Here is a 22368-nt window from a genome sequence, read left to right on the forward strand (position 1 = left end):
CTCCCAGCCCCGTGAAGACTGGAGATTATTGTCCTAGTTCAGAGATGGGCAACCTGTTCTCCTCCAGATATTGCCGGCCTGCAGATATCACCAAGACCCTGGGGGTTACACCTCAACACGTGGAGACCCACATGTTCCCCTTTCCCTGCCCCAATCTAAACTGAGCTGAAGAGCAACTGCGAAATGAAATATACTGCAACCTCCATGCTTTTGAAGTTAGAAAGTGGGGGGCATCTCCTTATTTTCTGAAAGGAATCTTGCGCCTTTAACAACTGTTAGGCAGGCAGAAATTCGACAGGTAAAACCCTCCTCCCCCCCCCCCATTCCGTGCCGGATAACCCCATCGCTTTCTCTGCCTTCCACGGGCCTTCTCAGCGGGATGGGGCCTGTGGAAAGGGCGTGAGGGGATTCTACATTGTGAACCTCGACCAGTAACCGCGCGGGAGAAAGACGCCTGCCCCGCTACCAGGCTTCCAAGCCAGGGCAGAACATCTGGGAAGAGACGCCAACGTCCTCTGAGGGGGCCCAGGAAGCACAGAGCCGGCTCCCTGAAAAGCACAAGTGCGCATGCTCACGACGAGGCTGTTACTCAACAAACGTGAAGACCCGAGGAGCAGGCCTCCGTTCTACTCAAGGCTTTCTCCTTTCGCTCCACACTTACCAGCCCTCTGTTTAAGTCCGGGGACCCGCTGCCGGCTACGTACTCGGGGTAACGAAGGGCCTCCGAGGAGCCCCCATGTGCTCCCGTCATAGTTCTCCGAAGCGAAAGAACCTGTATGTACAGGGGCCTACGAAGGACAAAATTACGCCGTCTGTCACAATCGCGCTGCGCAAATTTCGTTGGAAGGAGCGGCCGCGCGTCGTTTCCTTACCGAGCTAGCTTTTCCTTTTACTTTACACCGAGCATGCGCAGGATCTGAGATCCCGTGACCCCGTTCGCAATCCTACCGGTTTCTGTAGTGTTTGCGGGATGGAGTTGGGTGGGCGGCTGCTAAGCAACGGGAAAGGTTGGGGGGTTCTGTAAGGTTAATTCATCCCGTTGGGTAAATTGGTTTATTTTCCGGAAGGGGGTAGCTGAGTTTGACGGTTTCAGCAAAAACTACATGATCTTGTGGCACCTGGTTGTTTATTACGAAAGCATGGGGGTCAATTATCCATTGTTTGCTTGGTGAAGCCGACACTGTTGGACTAAGTATAGCTTGCGTGCTAGTTTTTTTTTTCCTCACCTAAAGATGGTGAAGTATTAGAACGATATACTTAAAGAACGTAATGATAAAAACAATCGTGCCATCAAGTCAGTTCTGACTTATGGCGGCCCTTTTCAGTGTTTTCTAGTTAGAGAATACTCAGAAGTGGTTTACAGTATTCGCTTCTTTGGGGCTATCCTGGGACTTATGCAGCTTGTCCAAGAACACACAGGCTGGCTTTTCATCCTGGAGGCATAATACGGAATGGAAATCCCAACCCACCTATCTCCATGAACTGTTCAGCCAGCCAAAGAACTTTTATTTTTTAGTGGAATAAATGCATTCCAAAAAACAAACAAACAAAAAAAGCCACATCCCAAGACAAAACACAATTTCCCTATTTTCTGTCACCACTGTTCAGTACCTTTGATGGTTGTTCCAATTAAGCACTTTAATTAATTAGGCAGAGATTGGGAAAATTAATCCGGCTGCAATTTCCCAGTCTCCCAGGCAGTATGGGCATTGATCTTACTGGCTGGAGGATCCTGGGAGTTACCGTAAAATTAAAAAAACACTTTTTTTCCAAAGCTCTGCTTCTGATTTGTACTCCTAATCTAAAGACAAAGAACGCTTGAGAGGGAGGCTAAACAATCAGTTAAATAATTATGTGTTGAGAAATAAGTGCTTATTGCTAATTAAATGACTTTTTTAAATGATTGCTGAAAAACGGATGCTCAAATTGGACCTTCCTAATTCAGAAAACTTGGTATATAAGGCTGAACAGGAAAGGTGTACCCATTTTAATATAGTACTTTAAAAATTATTTTAAAAATATTTTTATACTTACTGTTTTAGCTTTTAAATGTTTTTAGGGATGTAAGCCGCCTTGAGTCTTTTTGAGGAGAAAGGCAGCACAGAAATATTTTAAATGCAATATACAAAAGTGCCCGTGTGATATTGTAGAGCAGCCATTTTCAACCTTTTTTTTTTTGCCACAGCCATAAATACAATATGAAAGAAATACAATCCCAATCAGGATTGTATGAATCGCATAATGAATCATATAAGCCCTACCCCCTAAAATAAGCCCTAGTTAAGTGAAACCCCACCTTCCACCATTGTGCAGCATTGTGCAGCAACCAGAAGATGACATGACTATAAAATAAAACATCCCCTGAAAATTAGCCCTAGTGCATTTTTGGAGCAAAAATTAACATAAGATCCTGTCTTATTTTTTGGGAAACATGGTATATATTAGGAAAATGTGGCAGTTGGAACTAGCATGTAAGCAAAACAAAAAACAACCTTAACTATGTTCTTTGACAGCAACAATCTGTGAAAAATGCAAGTAACAAGACTTGCTACTTAAATATAATTGATGGCCAATAAAAAGCCCTCCAAATTACTGCCGCCATTGCTTCAAGAGGCAAAAGAAGATAAAAAAGTAAAAAAAGACCACAAGGTTGGGCGAGTTTTAATATCTCATGGAAACGGCAACACATCAAAGAAAATGTGAGTTTATCCTTGTTCATTAAAACATAGGAACCCTGTAGAATGAAACAGTAAAGGCCAAACTATCCTTAAATTAACTTGGTGTTCATGAGCAATCTTGGAAGATTTGCAGGGGTGAAAGAGTGTTTTCCAACTTTTTACCTGGGTAGAATGCTGTAGCAACAGGGGCATTATAACACACTACATATTTCATTGCCTGTTATAGTAGCTTGGTTTCATCTACCTACACTCACGCCATAACATCCACTGTGGGGTAGAGTCCACTGGAAATTTAAATCCACACACACCCTCAAAAAACAACAGAACACAACAATAAAACTCTCAAACAAATTGATTCAGGAAAAAGAAGGGTTTTTAATTGCAGACACAGGACAGTAGCCAAATAAAACATGTTCAAGAAATAACCAAAGAAGTTGACTTACCTAGACAAACATATAGCAGCATCTTAAAGACTATTATATTTTAATGAGAGCGTTTGTGGACACATCCACTTTGTCAGGCATATGGAAACAGAATGAATGAAAAATCAGTTTCACAGCAGCAATAATAATTAAGATTTGTAGCTGTATACATGTTTGGCTAGCATATGAATTAGAGAAAAGGAAGGAATCTATAGCAAGCAGCTTCAGAACCAAAGTGCAGAGGAAGAATCTGCTGAGTCCTTATAAACTGGAGTGCTGGAAGTTTTCAGAGTCAGCATGAACAGACGAGAGATAAGAACTGAGCCTTTCTTCTGCCTATATTATTGCTTCAAAACTGCTTCCCTCTGGCTGCATTCTCCCAGTGATATTCCAGGTTTGGAACTAATTCTTATAAGTTAAACTACGTATTTCACTACGCAAAGTGAAAACACAATCAATTGGAGGCAAATTAAGAGTATTACTGAGTACCTAAACTTTATCCCTAAAACTTATTCATTCATTATAAAACTTTTTTTCCTTTGCCCGTCGAAAAAGGGGAAAATATATGATATGGCCCTCATATCGGAGACCCCTGGCTTAAAGGAACATGATAGTCTCTGGTGTAGTACGGTCCTCCTTGAGGGTAGATGTAGTTGCTCTCTTGTTTGCTTAGACCAGTCTTAAGAAATGAATAGCTGTGCTCTAGAGATAGCATCGTTTAGTCAGAACTCTCCACTATGACCTGTCCGTCTTGGGTGTCCTTGCACCGCATAGCCCATAGCTTCTCTGACTTATTCAAACCCCTTCGCCGCAAGAAGGCAGCAATCTATGAAGGGGATGATAGGGACCTAACAGAAGCAGAAGACATCAAGAAGAGGTGGCAAGAATACACAGAGGAATTATACCAGAAAGATTTGATATCCCGGACAACCCAGAGAGTATAGTTGCTGACCTTGAGCCAGACATCCTGGAGAGCAAAGTCAAGTGAGCCTTAGAAAGCATGGCTAACAACAAGGCCAGTGGAGGTGATGACATTCCAGTTGAACTATTTAAAATCTTAAAAGATAACACTGTTAAGGTACTACACTCAATATGCCAGCAAGTTTGGAAAACTCAGAAGTGTTGATTACTCAGATTAGAAAAGATCAGTCTACATCCCAATCCCAAAGAAGGGAAGTGCTAAAGAATGCTCCAACTACTGTACAATTGCACTCATTTCACACGCTAGCAAGGTTATACTCAAAATCCTCCAAGGCAGGCTTCAGCAGTATGTGGACCAAGAACTCTGAGAACTACAAGCTGGATTTCGAAGGGGCAGAGGAGCTAGAGACCAAATTGCTAACATGTGCTGGATTATGGAGAAAGCCAGAGAGTTCCAGAAAAACATCTACTTCTGCTTCATTGACTACGCAAAAGCCTTTGACTGTGTGGACCACAGCAAACTATGTCAAGTTCTTAAAAGAAATGGGAGTGCCTGACTACCATATCTATCTCCTGAGAAATCTATATGTGTGACAGAAAGCAACAGTTAGAACTGGATATGGAACCAATGATTGGTTCAAAACTGGGAAAGGAGTACGACAAGGCTGTATATTGTCCCCCGGCTTATTTAACTTATATGCAAAATACATCATGTGAAAAGCTGTACTGGAGGAATCCCAAACCAGAATTAAGATTGCCGGAAGAACTTTCAACAACCTTAGGTATGCAGATGATACCACTCTGGTGGCAGAAAGTGAGGAGGAAATAAAGAACCTCTTAATGAGGGTTACACAGGAGAGTGGAAACAATGGTCTGAAGCTCAACATAAAAAAAAAAAAAAACTAAGATCATAGCCACGGGCCCCATCACCTCCTGGCAAATAGAAGGGGAAGATATGGAGCCAGTGACAGATTTGACCTTCCTGGGCTCCATGATCACTGCCGATCACAAAATTAAAAGAAACCTGCTTCTTGGGAGGAAAGTGATGACAAACCTAGACAGCATCTTTAAAAGCAGAGACATCACCTTGCCAACAAAGGTCCGCATTGTCAAAGCCATTGTTTTTCCTGTAGTGATGTATGGAAGTGAGAGCTGGACCATAAGGAAGGCTGACCGCCACAGAATTGATGCCTTTGAATTGTGGTGCTGGAGGAGACTCTTGAGAATCCCCTGGACTCCAAGGACAACAAACTTGTCCATTCTAAAGGAAATCAACCCTGAGTGCTCACTGGAAGGACAGATCCTGAAGCTGAGGCTCCAGTACTTTGGCCATCTAATGAGAAGAAAAGACTCCCTGGAAAAGACCCTGATGTTGGGAAAATGTGAAGGCAAGAGGAGAAGGGGACGACAGAGGATGAGATAGTTGGACAGTGTCATCGAAGCTACCAACATGAATTTGACCCAACCTCAGGAGGCAATGGAAGACAGGAGGGCCTGGCGTGCTCTGTTCCATGGTGTCACAAGGAATCGGACACAACTAAATGACTAAACAACGACAACAGATAGCAGCTTTTTTTCCTACCGAGATTCCCGGACCTTAATAACCACTAGCTCATCAAAGACAAGTTAAGTTGAGTATTTTTAGTAGGAAGAAAAAAAGTGGATTCTTTTCACCCTTAGCTTTGGATTTTGCACAAGGACCACGTGTTGTTTTTTCCACTTTGAAACACACCCTGAAAAGTAAGGAGAGTAGTTTTTGTCACTAGAACAAGATGTCACATTAGAAGACCGGTGGTTTTATGGCATAACGTTTTACAGTTGTGCTGGCTTTGGGGAAGCCCTACTGCTTTGGTTTCCAGCAGAAATGATGCAGCTGAGGAGAGTAAGTTACGGAGAAAGGTTCACCTGCTGCCCTGTGTCAAAGTTGTTTCTGAAGACGGTGCAAGGAAGAAGTGCGTGCATAACGTTTTTAACCAAGAATCCGGTTGTTTGGCTTTAACTTCATTCATGTCACAGGTGTCAAATTGCTGATGATGGCAGGGGGAGAAAAGCACTTGTGGGAAATCACATCTTTAAGGCCAAAAGAGGAACGTGAGAAGGAAGGGAGCGATTTTAGAGTTGTTGACGAGGCATTTGGAGAGGAATTGAAACTAAAGGCAGAAGAAAGGCGTTTTTCTGATTTGCTTCCTTTAAGGGTGTTGTTGACGAGTGTCTGGCAGTTTTCTTTGCCGAGTCCCGCTGAGAGAGCAAAAATGTATGGGACGCGAGCAGGGGGCGGCAGCCGCCCTGACTGGAGGGCTGCGGCTTCTTCCTCGGACTCTCGCAGGTATCAGGCAGGGGATTGCTTCTCGCAAGGAGAAGCAGCCCGCAGAGACGCTCGGGATCAGGAGACGTCGGAGGGCCAAACGCCCTCCTTGGGATTGCCCGAGCCCCGGTAAGTAGCCTGCCCTGGTGGTCTTGGCGAGGTCCTTAATGCTCCTCTGATCCTCCGCCACACCGGCGCCAGGCGCCAGAGAACTTCTCTGGATCAGGAAGACATTCTTTTTTCAGAAGTAAAACATTTTTTTCCCCAAGAAGTAAAACGCCAGGGATGGGAATATTCGGTCGCATCTGCCCCAGTTCTGTTAAGTTCTCAGTGGCAGAAAAGTACGATAATTCTGGGTGAAATGTAATTTCAGGGTGTAGGTGGGAGCCTCACAGGACTGACTACTGTTCCTTGGAAGAAAAGGAATCTTTACATGGAAGGTTGGAGAAGAGATCCCGAAATCCTTTGCCTGGCATAGATAGGGGATAGATGTTTGTTCTGTTGGTGTTGTATTAGCTTTGCACGGTGGTAACTGTATAGACACCTAGTTATTTGCATTTTAAAATTGTCTCATGAAAGAAAATTATTTGGGCAGCTTATGGTATAAACATAAAAAAGTGTGTCCGAATAAAACAGGACATTTGAAGAGCTTTATAGGAAAATGCTATCTTTCACAGAAAAGGCAAGACTACACTTCCCCTTTTTCTTTTCCTCCTGTTGTCACTGTTGCTCTGACATGGACAGAACTCTCTTTTGAAGAGCTTTTGTGTACACTAAAGTTGAATCGTGGTGTACTATTTTGAAAGGAATTTATAGATGATCCCTTTAACTGAAATGTCCTATCCTGTCAGCAGCAGGCAGAGTTGATGCATCCTTCTAGTCACTGCCATAATTGTATATGAAATATTCTAACAGAGAAAGAAGATGCTGATTTTAGCAAAGCGAAGGATGGGTTTCTTGGTCAGCAATTTGATTAGTTCTATGGATTTGCATTAAGTCTTTGAAGTATCTTGCATTCAGGTTCAGATCATTATTTTGCTTTCATGTGGAAGGCTAGTTTAAGGGAGGGGGATGGATTGTCACATACCCTTTTGATGTAACATGTAGTGATGATGTCTGGTATATAATCTAGGTATGTTTGATCATGTTTCATGGGTGAGTTTAAGATTCAGTAAGACCACACGCTGCCTGCAATATTTGTAATGATATGGCCAGACTCCTGATAACTGACATGACCCCACTGAAAACAGGAAAGAGAAGACGAAAAGACATGGGCGTGTCAGTTTCTGAAAATAATTGTACAGACGTTTGAACAAGAGGAACCAGTGGTCTCATAGGTATTTGTATTGGAGCATTGTCTTCTAAGTGGGATAAATACATCATTCATTACTAACCTTTGCCCATCCAGACCCATAGTCCATGGTTTATGAAGGATGAGCAAACAGCATAAGCATTTGCTAGGAGCAGGGAAGGAAAAAGGGGGAATAAATGCTAATTAATGGTAATGTATAGTTGGAGAGCCATGCTTTCAAATAGTGTTCGCCAACCTGGCACTTCCCAGATGAGAGTGCTGTTCTTATCTCTCAAGCTAGCAATGAGATTGTGACAATTGTAGCCCAAAGCATCTAGGAAGTGCCTGATTGGGGAAGCCAACTTAATCTCTAAAAAGAGCCAATCTGAAGGTATAAAACACAAAATGCCACTCAGGCAGGGGTGGTAAAAGCTAAGTAGGGAGGACACTGGCTTTGTCCAAGGCTTCATAAGCCTGTTTTTGCACTCCCCTCTCCTTCCCCAAACTATAGTTTCCCTAGCCAAAAGGAAAATAAAAAAGCTTCACCTCTCCTTTTAAACGAATTGCAGGTTAGCATTCTGCATTACTTTTGGGTTTATCTGAGCACAGCACAAATGGACATTCAGGTACTCTCTACACACCTACTCTGGGAAACACAGAGGGACAGTTCTCCAAACACTCATTGGAAACAATGCTGGTCAATTTCACTCTCTCCATAGTTGCTCCAGACAGGTCAAGCTGTCACAAAGTGGGCTAGTGCTCTTGAGTCTCTCCTTTTTGCAGTCTCTACAACTCCCAGAAGATCTGGAAGGGAAAAGATTGGTCCTCAATCTGCTGAATTTGTCCTCCTTTGCATTGGGGAACCACAAAAATATACACTGTTTTCTGCTTTAACACTGTCTAATGCCTTAATGTTTAGTAAGGCTTCAAGATAGAGTTAAAGTAGAAAAACAGTATCTATTGCTATTTAGCACCTTAATATTTGTGGATTCCCAGTGTTTTGTGGTGGATAGAGTAATGTACTCAGACTCTGGAGAACAAGGTTCGAATTCCCACTCAGCCATGGAAACTCATTGGGAGAGTGGAACTGGTAAAACTAATCCTTAATATCTCACTTACCTTGAAAGGCTATTAGGGTGGCTATAAGTCTGTTTCTTCTTGATGGCACAGAACACACACACACACACACACAGAGACAATATCTTAACTAAGTAGGTCTTTTGTACTAAAATTTCAAGCTCTGATTTTACTATTAAAACAATGGAACAGTATCTTTAAGATACTGTACAGCTGCAGCACAGCTGTATCACTGTTTTGTGGGATTGTTTTTAATTAATTACATACCATCAAGTCAATTCTGACTTATTTTGATCCTTGCGAAGTTGGCTCTTGAACACCTGATCCCACCAGGTACTTTGGCCTCATTAAGGCTTCCGGCCAGCTGACAGGATTGTTTTGAAAAGCTTGAATGCTTTTGGATCCTCTTCTGTCAGTTTGTACAAAAGGGTTTTGTGAGTTTTCCATGGAACTGAACTGTGCATGAAACCCTTGTCTACATGATCTTAAAAGATTTATTGCACTTTCATAGCGTGCCACCACGTACTTCCTTTTCTGGTAACTGGCTTGAAAATTAAAGGCTTGTCCACAGTCTTCTCTTCTCCCTTAGTAACAGGTAACATCGTTTCTTGAGAGGCTGATTACCAGTTATGCTTAGTGGGGAAAAGCCATCATAACAGTATATTATAAATCTCTTGTTGAAATTTTATTTTCTGGTCATTAATCATCTCATATTATTCATGATACAACTCATGCAGTTACTCCAGATATTTAATAATCGCTTCACATTTATATTCTTGCTTAATAAAATCAGTAATTCAAATCAGTTCCTCAAGTTGACGGTCTTGGCGAAGAAACACCTCTCTCTGGAGATGCAGCCAAAATCCATGTGAAGTCCTGGATCTTTATGCTACAGTGCTATTTTAACTACCAATGTGTCTTTCTAGTTAATCACTGGGTGATAACTTCCCTTTCTTCTCTTTCCTCTTCTAGTTTGGGTGCACATGTTGCAGTACCTCCAAATCCAACACGAAGGGCTCAGTTGCAAAGAAGTAAGTATGTGGCCAGATAACCAAACTTTGTCTAGTGTGTAGCCCTGGGTATGTCTGCAAATATGTATATGGAGCCTATTGGTTGCTTGATACCTCTTGCTGGCAGGTACCTGGATATTGGCACACTGGGAAGTGGCTGTATCGTTTGTCCTGACACACCACATGCCACTTGGGTTATGTGTTAACTAATAGAAGTGTTGATGGCACAGTGGTTTGATGCAGTGCAGCTTCCTGTATTGTAGGCACACCTGGCTTTTAGTATAAAGCTCACTTTGTAACTGGTATATTTTCTGAGATGGGAAAGTATGTAGAAAATAGTTAATAGTTTTGTTATCTAATTTTGAGTTCAACCTAAACTTAGCTGAATTTGATTTTTTTTTTTTGAAGAGGATCAATTTTTAAGAGTGACATTAATGGCAACATGTCATTTTAGTTAGGTGATTAACAGAAAACCGTATAAAAGAAAAGTAGAAAACCTCTGCCCATTATTTTACTTCTCTCTAACTCCATCCCTGTTTTGACTTTTGGAGAAGAGGAAACAGCTACATGAGTTTTTGAAAACCTTATTTCCCATGCATTTCACTGAAACCTTCCTCTTGCTTTCTGTTTTCCCCTCCCTAATAATTTTCTTATTCCTTCTCTCTCTCTCTCTCTCTCTCTGTGTGTGTGTGTGTGTTTATAAGTTACTCATTCCCAAGTGGATCCCTGACATAGTCCCAGGAGTCAAAATTCAGTTTCCTGGGGCAGAGGAGCCATCATGCAGGGTCTTTTTTCCCTATTAAAGCAACAGTACAAATGCCTTGTGAGCAAGAGCAAAACACAAATTATCGGACTGGGTGCTTGCTTTAGAGTCTGTGACATATAGCTAATATTTCTGCTTCTACTATGATTTCCTGTAAAGTACACAACTGGTGGTTTAAATTGGCCCATTTTGCATTGCAAGTCAATAAGGCCTGCATACTTTCATTACTGGTAAAAGGTAAAGAAGAAAGTTGGAATATATATGTTATCTGGATGAACTGCCAGATAGATAAAACAAGTGACAGTTATTGTTCTGTTGGGAATTTGCTTGTCTTACTATGTCTGATAAGGAAGATAATAAGAATATATTATATGTCTCTCAAGCAGAAGTCTGCATCAAACCAAATGTTTAAAGCATCATTTGTTTACTGTATACAGTATCTGTAAAATAAACTTACTTAAAGGTTTTTACCATGACCATGTGAATATTATTTTCAATTGTTGGCACACACAATGGAGAATACTATCCATGATTTTTTTTCTAATGCTACTGTTGCACACTCCCAGTGTCCCCTGTTTGTTTTCCCACTCACACGGGTTCACCTTTGGACACTTGTTCTTTTCACCCTTTTATGCTGCCACCAGAGGATATTACCCTCACTGTACCAAATATGAATCTCAGACTATTGCTGCCAAATATAACAAGGTTTATTTATGGTTTGGTAGGTAAATCACAGAAGTAAAATCATTGATGTTCTTTTATTATTCATTCAATAAACGTGGATTTGATTACATGTACGCTTGTTTGAATTCGTTCACTTTAATCAAGGTTTCAATATATTCCGTCTATGTATTTCTTATTACTGTTAACTCTTTAATATTCTCTAACATACCAACTTTCCAATCTCTTGTCTAAACACTTCACAATCTCTACCTTAACTGACTCTCTATCTCCCTAGTTCTGTTGACTCCGCCCCTCCTGTCTTGTCATAGGCTCCTGCACTAGAGCTCTAAAATGACTGACAGGAGTGACGTGTGGGCTGTTCGCCACAGCTACCCTTGAAGCTCTATGTACAAACTCTCATACAAAGAGAAGGTTCTGGTAAAAAATAAGTTGTTAAAGCATGGTTTGGGAAGTTTAGTTTAAGTATGGAAACCATAGTTATACTGTATAATCATGTTACATTATGTTATTTGTCATGTAAATTCTCAGCAAACAGATAAGCATAAGCTGTCTGATCTTTTGTCTGTTTCTGCCACGTCACATCTGTCAGTTTTCAACAGCAGTATTTTTCCAACTGCACATTTTGCATCCAATTACATCCTAAAAACCCAAGTCCACATGGTTCTTAAATATAGAACACCTATCTTGATGCCAAAAATACTAATCCCCCCCATTCCAAGCTATCCTTATTATCTATTGGTTTAGACTCTTTAATCTTGCGCTATAAGGCTAATTAAATATTGATGGCTACCAGGTTCAGCATGTATTATTTGAAGTTCTTCACTCTATACATGCTTGTGTAGTGAAGCTTAGTGGTAGCCACAAGGGATTAGGGGACTGGTAATTTTTTGAGAGGCACCCTGTATGGAACCTAATAGGTAGAGATGCTAGCAGTTCCCTTATCCCTTGCAGCTCCCTCTGAGTTAAGTCCTCTTACTCATTTCCTTCATCTTGTTCACAGGAATAAAATGGCTGGCAAAGCATTATTCTTCACTTGTAGTAAGTTAAAAACTTCTGTGAGGAGTTCAATTTCTTGGTGAAAGCCCTTAGAATTCTGACTAAGGAAATTCCTGGTGAATTCTGGGGGATGAAGTCCAATAAATAAAAACGTTCAGCCCTAGTTACTTAACTATGCAAACTGATTCAGCTTTTCTGAGAAATAAATCTTCCTGTGCCCTTACTCATATGGATATAGTGGGATTTATACTTTTAAGTAGACTTTCTTTAATGATAGAACCTGAGTTGGGTACCTAAATTGCTGCGATAGGTTACATTATGACTCCCTCTCAATCTTGTTAAATGTTGTTGTTTATGTACCATCATGCTGTTTCTGGCTTATGGCAATCCTCTGAGTTAATGACTTCCAAAGTTTCCTGTTATTAAAATCCCTGCTTAGGTCTTACAGATTAAGTCATCATAATTTTTACCTGGGAAAAGCCCCATTGAACTTAGTGGAACTTACTTCAGAGTACATGTATAAAGGATTGTGCTCTCATTGATTTTAACCCCTACCTAAGGATGCAATTCAAAAAGTAAGGGAACATCCCTCTCACTTTGAATCATCCAGATGAGTACAATAATTGTTAAAAGTGTGTCTGAGCATCTCATATTCTCACATAGGCAGAAGGTAAAATTTCTGGTGAAAGAGGATCAGGCTTGCAAAAACAGGAGGACTGGAGGCAGAAAGAGATTTGTTGCATTGAGAGACCACAGAAGGCGTTATGTGGGAATGGTTGGTAGTCCCTGATCTGAGTTCAAAGGGAGAATCCACAAGCATCTCAAGCATACATCTTGCAAGTCTCATCTCCCCAGCTTGGGCTGAACACAATCTGCAGGCCTGATCTAGTGATATCTTTTAAGCCATTTGCCTCACTCTGAGAAAGATTTTCCTAGTGTACCAAACCAGGGCTGGAGAATATTTGACTTCCTTTTCCTCTTCATCCCTGCCCCTCAGGGAAGCAAACTGCTTAGGAAATTACATCCAGAAACTTCAGCTGTTTCAAATCCTGCAGCCAGACTGATGCTAATAATAGGGAGCATGTAAGTTCCTTATTACATTACCCTCACTGGCTGCCTGCCTCTTTCTGGGCCCAGTTGAAAGTGCTGGTTATTACTTGCGAAGCCTTGTATGGGTCAGGCTACAATAAGAATTGTATCACCCCAGATAGGCCTTCTCAGCTTTGAAGATCTTCTGGGCAGGCCCTAGTCTTGGTTCCTGCACCCTTCCAAGCTTGTTTGGTGAGGACACCAAACTGTAGGCTGGTTATACGAGTAACTCCCAGGCTGTGGAACGTGCTGCCCTGAGAAACCAGGTTGGTCCCTGTTACATACAGCACTGATGGTACCTGTCTGTCATGGGTTTGGAGGGAAAGTTCCATCCTATGGGGAGTAGAAGGCGGGACATCAGGGGGAGGAGCTGTACTGTATATATATTTGGGAGCTTGTGTGGAGAGAGGAGTTGGAGTCTGTGTGTCAGACTGAGTACAACTGTGTGTCAGTTAGTACATACCTGATAGGTTCAGGTTTCTTTATAGGTAGCCAGAACTGATAGGTTCAGGGTCTGTGCTTTACTTTAAAGTGTTCTGTGTGAACCAAACTGTTATATGTATGATTGAGACTAAGCCACGTTACAGTATCTTGTTTACTTGATCTTTTTATTTACCCTGTTTGTTATTTAAATAAACCTTGTTCTTTTGTTTGTTAAAAATCCATTCCTGGTCTGTGTGACTCCTTACAGGGAATGGTTGGTGGCAGCATAATTAGAGTGTGGCATACTCCAGTAGGTCTGGGGTTGTCACATTGATTGGTGTCCAGCGTGTGGGATACGACTGGTCCAGTTGTCCAGTGGTCCAGCAAAGCCTTGGCAGGTGTGCCCAGAGCAAGGGGGGTCTAGTCAGGGACAATCTGAGGGAGCGTAGGTAATCTTCTAGGCTTACCTCACGGGGAGGTACGCTAATGGAAGAACGTGCACACTCAGATTGGGGACTAGATTAGGGAGCTCTGAGGCAACCCGTTTTGGCGGGAAAGGGCTGAGGCAAAGCTGTGTGAAGTAACAGTGATCTAGCCTGTCTGCTGAGAGGCCTAGCAGAGGGGGTGGATTCTGCCTGGTAACAGTAGCAAGTTAGTGCTGAAGGAACAGCAGCAATCTATAGAAGGCTGTTCCTGAGGCAAAAAGAAAAAAGTCGTCGCTTTATTTTGAGGCTTGACTTTTGAAGGCAGCCTGTTCTGGGGGGGGATTATGCCCTTGACTCGAAGCCAAATGGCAGAAATGGGGGAAGTAAGGGACCCACAGGTAGACCAAGGTTCTGAGGAGGAATTTGGCTCAGTGCAGGATGAGAGCACGGGAGAACAGACCTTAGAACTCAGAAAAATGCTCCTAGCCCAACAGCATGAATTTAGAATGAGACAATTGGAAAGGGAGGCCAGAGAAAGAGCTGAAATCAGTCAGTCAGAGGCAGATGCCAAGAAAAGGGGAATGGCCATGAGGATAGAAGAGATGGAACTGAAACACAGAATTAGAATGGCACAATTAGAATTAACATTCCTAAATAAGAGAAATAACAATTTATCAGTTGAAGAAATTTCGGAAAGAGAAAAGTATGAGGCTCAGGCCAGACAAAGTGAGCAAGATCTTGAAAAATATAATCAGCAAAAAGACATTAAATTAAAAGAAATAAGAGATAAGACTGAAGAAAAAGTAAAAGAGATAAAAGCTAGGGCTGAGGAAGAAATTTTACAGATCAGGGCTGAGTTTGAGGCTAAGAAAAAGGAGCTGGATTTGAGAATAAAAGAGAAGAAATTGCAGCTAGAAAAGAAACCAAAAGAAGGCACCCAGGTTAAGGCACAACATCAAAACCTGAATTATTCTGAAGAAAACATGAGGGAAACATGGGACCCTAAGTACTCCAAAGGGTTAGTTCAGAGCCCGCCAAAAATGGGCGGCCATTTTGTTGATAAAACTTCTGGGCAGAGCCAGTCCAGACCTCAGATTTTGGAGGGAAAACCAAAACCAGATGAGAAAGACTCCAAGTACAGCAGAAAATGTTATTTCTGTCAGGGAAAGGGCCATCTAATCTCAGAGTGTGAGAAATGGAAGCAGATAAAGGGAAATTTGCCGCATGATTTGAGTGGAACCAAGCCAAAAGCTGTGTTCTGTGTCCAGACAGAGCAAAGCTCCTTGCCATTGAGGGAGCCTGTTACCATGGCTACTCAATCTGGAACAGTTACATCTGCTGATCAGGCTGGGGAAAATGGTCCTCTTGTGGAGGTCAAGCGCTGCTTACTAGTGAGAACAGATTCACAATTGTTTGAGACCGCAGGGGTGGACGTAGGAATACTTGACCATCAGTATAGGGGGCTAAGGGATACTTGTTCCCAGGTGACCCTGTGCCATCCAGATATTATTCCTAGGGAGTATATAATCCCAAATGAGAGCTTGAAGGTGGCAGGGATTGAGGGACAGGTGATCTCACTGCCAGTAGCTGAGGTACCTGTGAGCTTTCAAGGCTGGAGGGGAGTTTGGCGGCTAGCGATTTCATCGACTCTGCCAGCAGCCGTGCTCGTGGGAAATGACCTGGCTGAACATGTGAAACGGGTGCTAGTGATTACACGTTCACAAGCTACCACGGGGACAGTTCAGGGGGGTACTGAAGAGCCCGAGACGGAAGCAGATGAGGGTAGTTCCGAAGCTGTGGTGGAAACCTTAACCACAGACAGCCGATTTGGCCAAGAGCAAAAGGCAGACGCCACTCTCCAAAAGTGTTTTGAACAGGTGACAGACACACAGCTAACACCTGAAACCACAGCGAGATTTTGTGAGAAAAAGGGAATTTTATATAGAGAGACCCTGATGAATATCTCAAAAGGGGGAGATGGGATCAGAAGTCAGCTAGTGGTACCTGAAAAGTATCGCCCCATGATCTTACAAAGGGGGCACTCTGACATGTTTGCTGCGCACTTAGGGGTGAACAAAACACAGCAGAGAATCACACAGAATTTTTACTGGCCTGAAATAGGGAAGCAGATCAAGGAGTTCTGTAAACAATGTGATGTGTGTCAGAGGCAGGGGAATAACCGTGACAGGACCAAAGCGAAGTTGTGCCCTTTGCCTGTGATTGACACCCCGTTCAAATGTATAGGAGTGGATATTGTGGGACCTTTGCCCAAGGCCACAAAGAGGGGAAACAGGTTCATTCTCACCATTGTGGACCATGCCACGAGGTACCCCGAAGCCATACCCTTGACTAACATTGAAACTAACACAGTGGCCGATGCCTTGGTGGGGTATATGTCCAGGATGGGATTTGCCTCAGAAATAATCACAGATTTGGGCACATCGTTTACATCAAAGCTCATGAAACGGTTATGGCAAATCTGTGGAATTAAACACAAGGAAACCACTGCCTATCACCCCGAAAGTAATGGTTTAACGGAGAAGTTCAATGGGACTCTGATGCGCATGATTAGGGCTTACTTGGCAGAGAATCCAAACAATTGGGACCAGAAGCTGCAATCCCTTTTGTTTGCTTATCGATCAGTGCCACAAGCCAGTACCGGGTTCTGTCCGTTTGAACTTTTGTTTGGGAGAAGGGTGAAAGGTCCACTAGATTTAATCAAACAAAATTGGGAACATATCATCCAGGATGACCCACAAGATGTTGTGACATATATAGACTCTTTAATGAATGACCTAAAGAGAAACCTAGAGCTAGCAGCAGAGAACCTGCAAGCTCAGGTTAGACAGAAAACCTGGTATGACCAGAAAGCCAGGGAGAGGCACTTTAACCCAGGGGAGGAAGTGCTTTGGCCTAGGCCCTGCAAAGAGAACAAACTGCAGCTGGGTAGCCCAGAAATAAAATACTTGGGTCACATAGTAGGGGGAGGAGTGATAAAACCCCTAGAGGCCAAGATAGAAGCCGTTCGTGATTGGCCCAGACCCAACACCAAGAAAAAAGTCAAATCATTTCTTGGGTTGGTGGGCTACTATAGAAAGTTCATCCCGAGGTTTAGCGAGATGGCGACTCCGCTGACCGATCTGACGTGGAAGAAGACTGATGACCGCATCCCGTGGACCAGCGACTGTGAGGAGGCGTTCCGGAAGTTGAAGGAGGCGCTCATCAATTATCCAGTGCTGCGTGCTCCAGACTTCGACCGGGAGTTCATCATCTACACCGATGCGTCTAACAGCGGGGTAGGAGCAGTTCTTTGCCAGGAGGATGAAAATGGTGACCAGCATCCAGTGTCCTACCTGAGTAGGAAACTCCAGAAAGGTGAGAGACATCTGGCAACCGTGGAAAAGGAGTGCCTGGCCATAGTATACGCGATCCAGAAGGCCAAGCCTTACATCTGGGGAAGACATTTTGTTCTGTGCACTGACCACTCACCACTGCAGTGGTTAAAGACAATGAAAACCCACAATAGTAAACTTATGAGGTGGGCTTTAAATCTGCAAGATTATGACTTCGAAGTGAAGGTGGTCAGAGGGTCAATGAACTGTGTTGCTGACGCCTTGTCAAGAAGACCCGAAGAGTGAAGACGGCGAAGAAACATGGACTATGTATATTTTGGTGACCAAAAGTTAATTGTACCTGTTTATTAAACATGCTTGGTTTGTATTAATAAAGGTAACTTAATGTATTGTAAATGTTAATGTTAAATGCATAAGTGATGTGTTTAACCTAGAGTAAGTATGGTATTGTGTGTTCTAATGTATAACTGTTTGTGTTTGATCCTGGTTGTTTTTTGGAGAAAAGCACTTTAGCTTTTCCCCTGCAAAACAACTTATAAAGAGGGGAGGTGTTACATACAGCACTGATGGTACCTGTCTGTCATGGGTTTGGAGGGAAAGTTCCATCCTATGGGGAGTGGAAGGCGGGACATCAGGGGGAGGAGCTGTACTGTATATATATTTGGGAGCTTGTGTGGAGAGAGGAGTTGGAGTCTGTGTGTCAGACTGAGTACAACTGTGTGTCAGTTAGTACATACCTGATAGGTTCAGGTTTCATAATATGGAAAGTGTTCTGTGTGAACCAAACTGTTATATGTATGATTGAGACTAAGCCACGTTACAGTATCTTGTTTACTTGATCTTTTTATTTACCCTGTTTGTTATTTAAATAAACCTTGTTCTTTTGTTTGTTAAAAATCCATTCCTGGTCTGTGTGACTCCTTACAGGGAATGGTTGGTGGCAGCATAATTAGAGTGTGGCATACTCCAGTAGGTCTGGGGTTGTCACAGTCCCCTCTCTCTCTTATCCTTCCATGGTCCGACAAAGACCTTCCTCTTCAGGCAGGCTTTCAAGCAGTAAGTGCTTCTGCAATTTTGTTTTTATTAACTTGCATGTTTTAAAATGTGTTCAAATTCTTTGCTTTTAACCTTAATATATGTTTAATTATGTTTAATATGATCTCTATATAGTATTTTTAATACAGTTATTTGTTTTATAGTTTTAGTTGTTGTGAACCACCTTAGGTCCCCTATGGAGAGGAAGCGGACATACAAATACTGTAGTATACATACCTACAAACATAAGTGGTGGAAGACAGAAAAGAACATGGCTGCAATCTTGGCTCCTTAAGCTGTGCTGCCTTCAGCAGAGGGCTGGGGTGGGATGCTGTGCAGACTCTGTGGTGACTGTAGCCATGATAGGAGTAAATGTTTGACTTATTCAATTAGGCAATTGCCTCATAAAAGATTGTTCTTACTTGGGACAGGCTGTTTGGTTTGTGTATTCAAGAAGAGATTAGCCAGCCTCGTAAAAGCAGGCTCGACCCCCCTTCCCTTGCTTTCTTACTTCGCAGCTCAAGGACTTACGCTTCCTGAGAAGCAACACTAACAATAGATAAGAATGGAATGCAGAGGCTAACAAAAGACAAAAGGACGATTTAGGGAAAGTGAATTGTTCTGCGCATGTTTAAAATGTGTTTTCACTAATCCAATGAATTTTGCTAACTAACTTAATGACCTTTTAAGGAGATTGTGAGCCCACCCCAATCGCCCTGAAGGGACAGGCTATAAGATTGTACCAATCCCTTTGTTCTTTGGAGAAAACCCTAATCACCTCAATTTAGGTGAATGGTTTTCTTCCCGCTATCTGCAGTAGCGTTGCAATAAACAAACCTCAATAGAAGTCTCCGTGTCTCAGTCTCTCTCTCTTTTTGGGAGCTTTCCTCAATTAGAGAACCGGATAACAGCCATCAAAGTTGTTTGTCAGGATCTGTCTTCATTGAGACAAGGCAACGGAAGTGGGGATAAGTTTTAAGTTCCAGCTTATTTCTATCAATTAAAGCATAAACGTTAAACAGAATTATCCTCCTTTTGATAACATTTGACTTCTATTACTGTTCATCTCTGTCATTTTTATAGCCTTTGCAGTTCATTTGGATGTTGGTGCAGCATCAGTCCATCGTGGACTATGTGTAGAACCTCAAATTCATAAAATGTTAATATGGTTCCCATTTTTATGTGGGCATTGCTGTTTTTGATTGTAAGACTATGATTTAAATTATCCTAAACTGTCATTAAGTATATCCTCTGATACAATATCCTGATTTCAGTGAAACATACCAGTCAGAATGCTTTAGGGGATTTATACCAGTGTATGTTAAATTGCATAAACTGTGAGAACAAATTGCTGATTATTAATGAGTTACTGCTCACATTCCTAGTTATTGGCCATTTGCATGACTTGTCATGTGACTCTGAATGCAAATTGCAGCTTGTTAATTAGCCATTCGCTGCTGCAATTTATACAATTACTCTTATACCAGCATTAATTGTCAGTAAGATTTTTCCTACTGGTCATTTTCTAGTAAGTATAGGAATTGGTCTTAAAACTTTGTACATGAAGATCCTGATAACCTTCTGAAGAAACACAATACAAAGATGCTGAGGCAGGTAATATTGCAGTAGGCCATTTGTTTGCTTCAGGCATACAGACCAGCTTTCCATTTGTGTGTATATTTATGTACTACTTCATGGACAGACCTTCAGGTATTTGAAATAAATCTGAGCAATTTTATTGCTTTTCTTTTAAAAAGCACCCACTACCTTGCTCAATAGTAATTTGCTAATTTATGATTATTTTAATTACTTAACTAAGAATGAAAAAACAAAAAACAAAAACCTCAATACCCCCAAAAGAACACCTCAAAACCAATCACCATTATAACATTTAAAATAACAATATAGTATCTACATTTATTCCTTGAAGCAGTAAAAAAGTAATTATGTCACTGATTGTAGTAAGTCCAGGCTCTGTGAATGTCATTTTACCATGGACTAAACATATATATGTTCATAGGCCCTTGTGAATGGAAAGCTTGTTCTTAGTGGTTCTTTGGATATTTCTGTTTCTTTTGCCCTTAAAGTGATCATTTTTGAACCATTTTTGATTCAAACTTTTTAATGATTCTTCTGTGCTTCGTCAAAGGCTTTTCATTCTTTATCTCCTTTACTTTGTTTCAGTTGCTAATAAAGAGCTAGAAGACCTGGCAAAATGGAAGGAACAACACAAGCCTGGACCAATTACCTTGACACCCCAGAAACTGGGTAAAGTAAACAAACAAATAAATGGAGACAAGACAGTACCTTCCTTACAAAAAACACAGAGGCTTGAGGAATAAACTTCATATTTACTGATTTGAAGAATTTAAATAATTTTTCAGAATTCAGTAACAGTGAGAATAAAAAGTGTCTGCACTTTAAGAAACTAAAGCTTTAGTGGCCAAATGGTGAACATTCTTTAACTTTCAAACCTTACGGGTTGTTATTTTGCCTTGAATATATATACTTTGGAATTTTTCATTTATGGAAATAGTGCCTGTCTATAGCTAGTAGTAAGCCAAATTTTATCATCAACTAATTTATGAAGCTAGAGGGCAGGGGACAATTCTGTTTACAAAATGCATTGTCAGTTCTGTGATAGAACCCTAACCAATAAATGGGGGTTTCATCATTTTTTGTGTGTGTCAGAAAAACATAATATTTCTTGATCAAATTGCATGACGTGACAGTGGAGGCAATAGTCTGTTTTTGCTCTTGGTCACCCATATAATGTATTTCATAAATTCTTATCTGAAGCTTCAAAATGTTCTATTGAATAGTTTGGGAAGGCTGATGAAGTGTTGGAAGTGATGGGAAATAGTAATGAAGTATTGAACAGAGGCCAAAGGCCCAGATTGTCTGCTTGAGAGGCTGATTCAGCAATATTTTGGAGGATTTATAGTTTACTTTGTAATATAACAGAAATTCAGGTTGCTTTCATAGTCAAGCCCTTCAGCACTGCTGAGACATTGCTTTTTATAATTAGTTGGCAGTGGAATTCAAAATGAAGGTTCCACATAGCATAATAATAACAGTACGGTGCCTTCCTCTTCCATAGAAGTTTCTATAAGCAATTTCTATTCATTAGTAGGCTTTTCCTGTGTTAAAACTTTTCTATCTGGAGGTTTTTCTTCTTTTACTGTGAACATGGTAATGAATAATCTCTAATTTTCTTTATTAACAACATGTTTAAGTTGTTGCTCTGTTCCTTTTTATGCAATAAGAATTAATTACACATTTAATTTCTTTAGGGTTTTGTTGTTGCTGTTTCTTAGTTAATACCCCATATGAATTCAAAGTAGCTGAACATTATAAAAGGTTTTAGAAAGCATTAACCAATGGGATTTCTTAGAATTCCATTAATTCTATTCATTCTATTGAGGAGGCGCTGGCACAATGAGCCTCATGGAACACTAGTTAAACTGCAGTGCTGCAGTCAGGACTCTGCTTACAGCCTAAGCCCATTGAGTTCAATCTTGACGGGCTGAGATAGCCAGCTCGAGATTGACTCAGCTTTCCATCCTTCCAAGGTTAGTAAATTGAGTACCCAGTGTGCTTTAGGGGGTGGGGGTGGCAGGGCAATATGTAGCCTGCATAATTAAATTATAATCCACCTAGAGAGTGCATTAAGTGCTATGAGATGGCAATAAGCAGCACACTTTATATTGCTTTGCACATGCTAATAAAGGAACATTTAAACTTCCAGTCCAGTGGTTCTCAACCTGGGGTAACCTAGCAGTTCATGGAGTGCAATTCCAAGAAACCCTGGTCAGCACAGCTAATGGTTGAAAGCTTCTGGGAGTTGCAGTCCTGGGTTACCCAAGGTTGTAAACCACAGTTCTAATCAGTTGTCT

General features: G+C 41.5%; 2 protein-coding genes across 5 annotated transcripts in view; one reads left to right on the forward strand and one right to left on the reverse strand.

The window, feature by feature from the left end:
- The window catches only part of DNAJC15 (DnaJ heat shock protein family (Hsp40) member C15), an 89338-nt gene extending 88423 nt beyond the window's left edge, over positions 1 to 915 (reverse strand). The window contains exons 1-2 of one of the 2 annotated variants that reach the window (XM_078390707.1): positions 873 to 915; positions 662 to 788 (exon numbers count right to left, since the gene is read on the reverse strand). In XM_078390707.1, the coding sequence (XP_078246833.1) occupies positions 662 to 751 (90 nt within the window). In that variant the 5' untranslated portion in view covers positions 752 to 788; positions 873 to 915. Of the gene's footprint in view, positions 1 to 661 lie in introns of both variants that reach the window. The other variant, XM_072994779.2, reaches the window with a different exon arrangement.
- Positions 916 to 2550: 1635 nt separating this feature from the next.
- Positions 2551 to 22368, forward strand: part of EPSTI1 (epithelial stromal interaction 1) — a 62762-nt gene continuing 42944 nt past the window's right edge. For 2 of the 3 annotated variants that reach the window (XM_020797026.3, XM_020797025.3), the window contains exons 1-3: positions 5431 to 6455; positions 9667 to 9725; positions 20657 to 20740. In XM_020797026.3, coding sequence (XP_020652685.3) covers positions 6052 to 6455; positions 9667 to 9725; positions 20657 to 20740 — 547 coding nt within the window. In that variant the 5' untranslated portion in view covers positions 5431 to 6051. Of the gene's footprint in view, positions 2700 to 5430; positions 6456 to 9666; positions 9726 to 20656; positions 20741 to 22368 lie in introns of those variants that run through there. The other variant, XM_078390706.1, reaches the window with a different exon arrangement.

This window comes from Pogona vitticeps, chromosome 3, assembly GCF_051106095.1.
Source record: "Pogona vitticeps strain Pit_001003342236 chromosome 3, PviZW2.1, whole genome shotgun sequence".
NCBI classification, from domain to species: domain Eukaryota; kingdom Metazoa; phylum Chordata; class Lepidosauria; order Squamata; family Agamidae; genus Pogona; species Pogona vitticeps.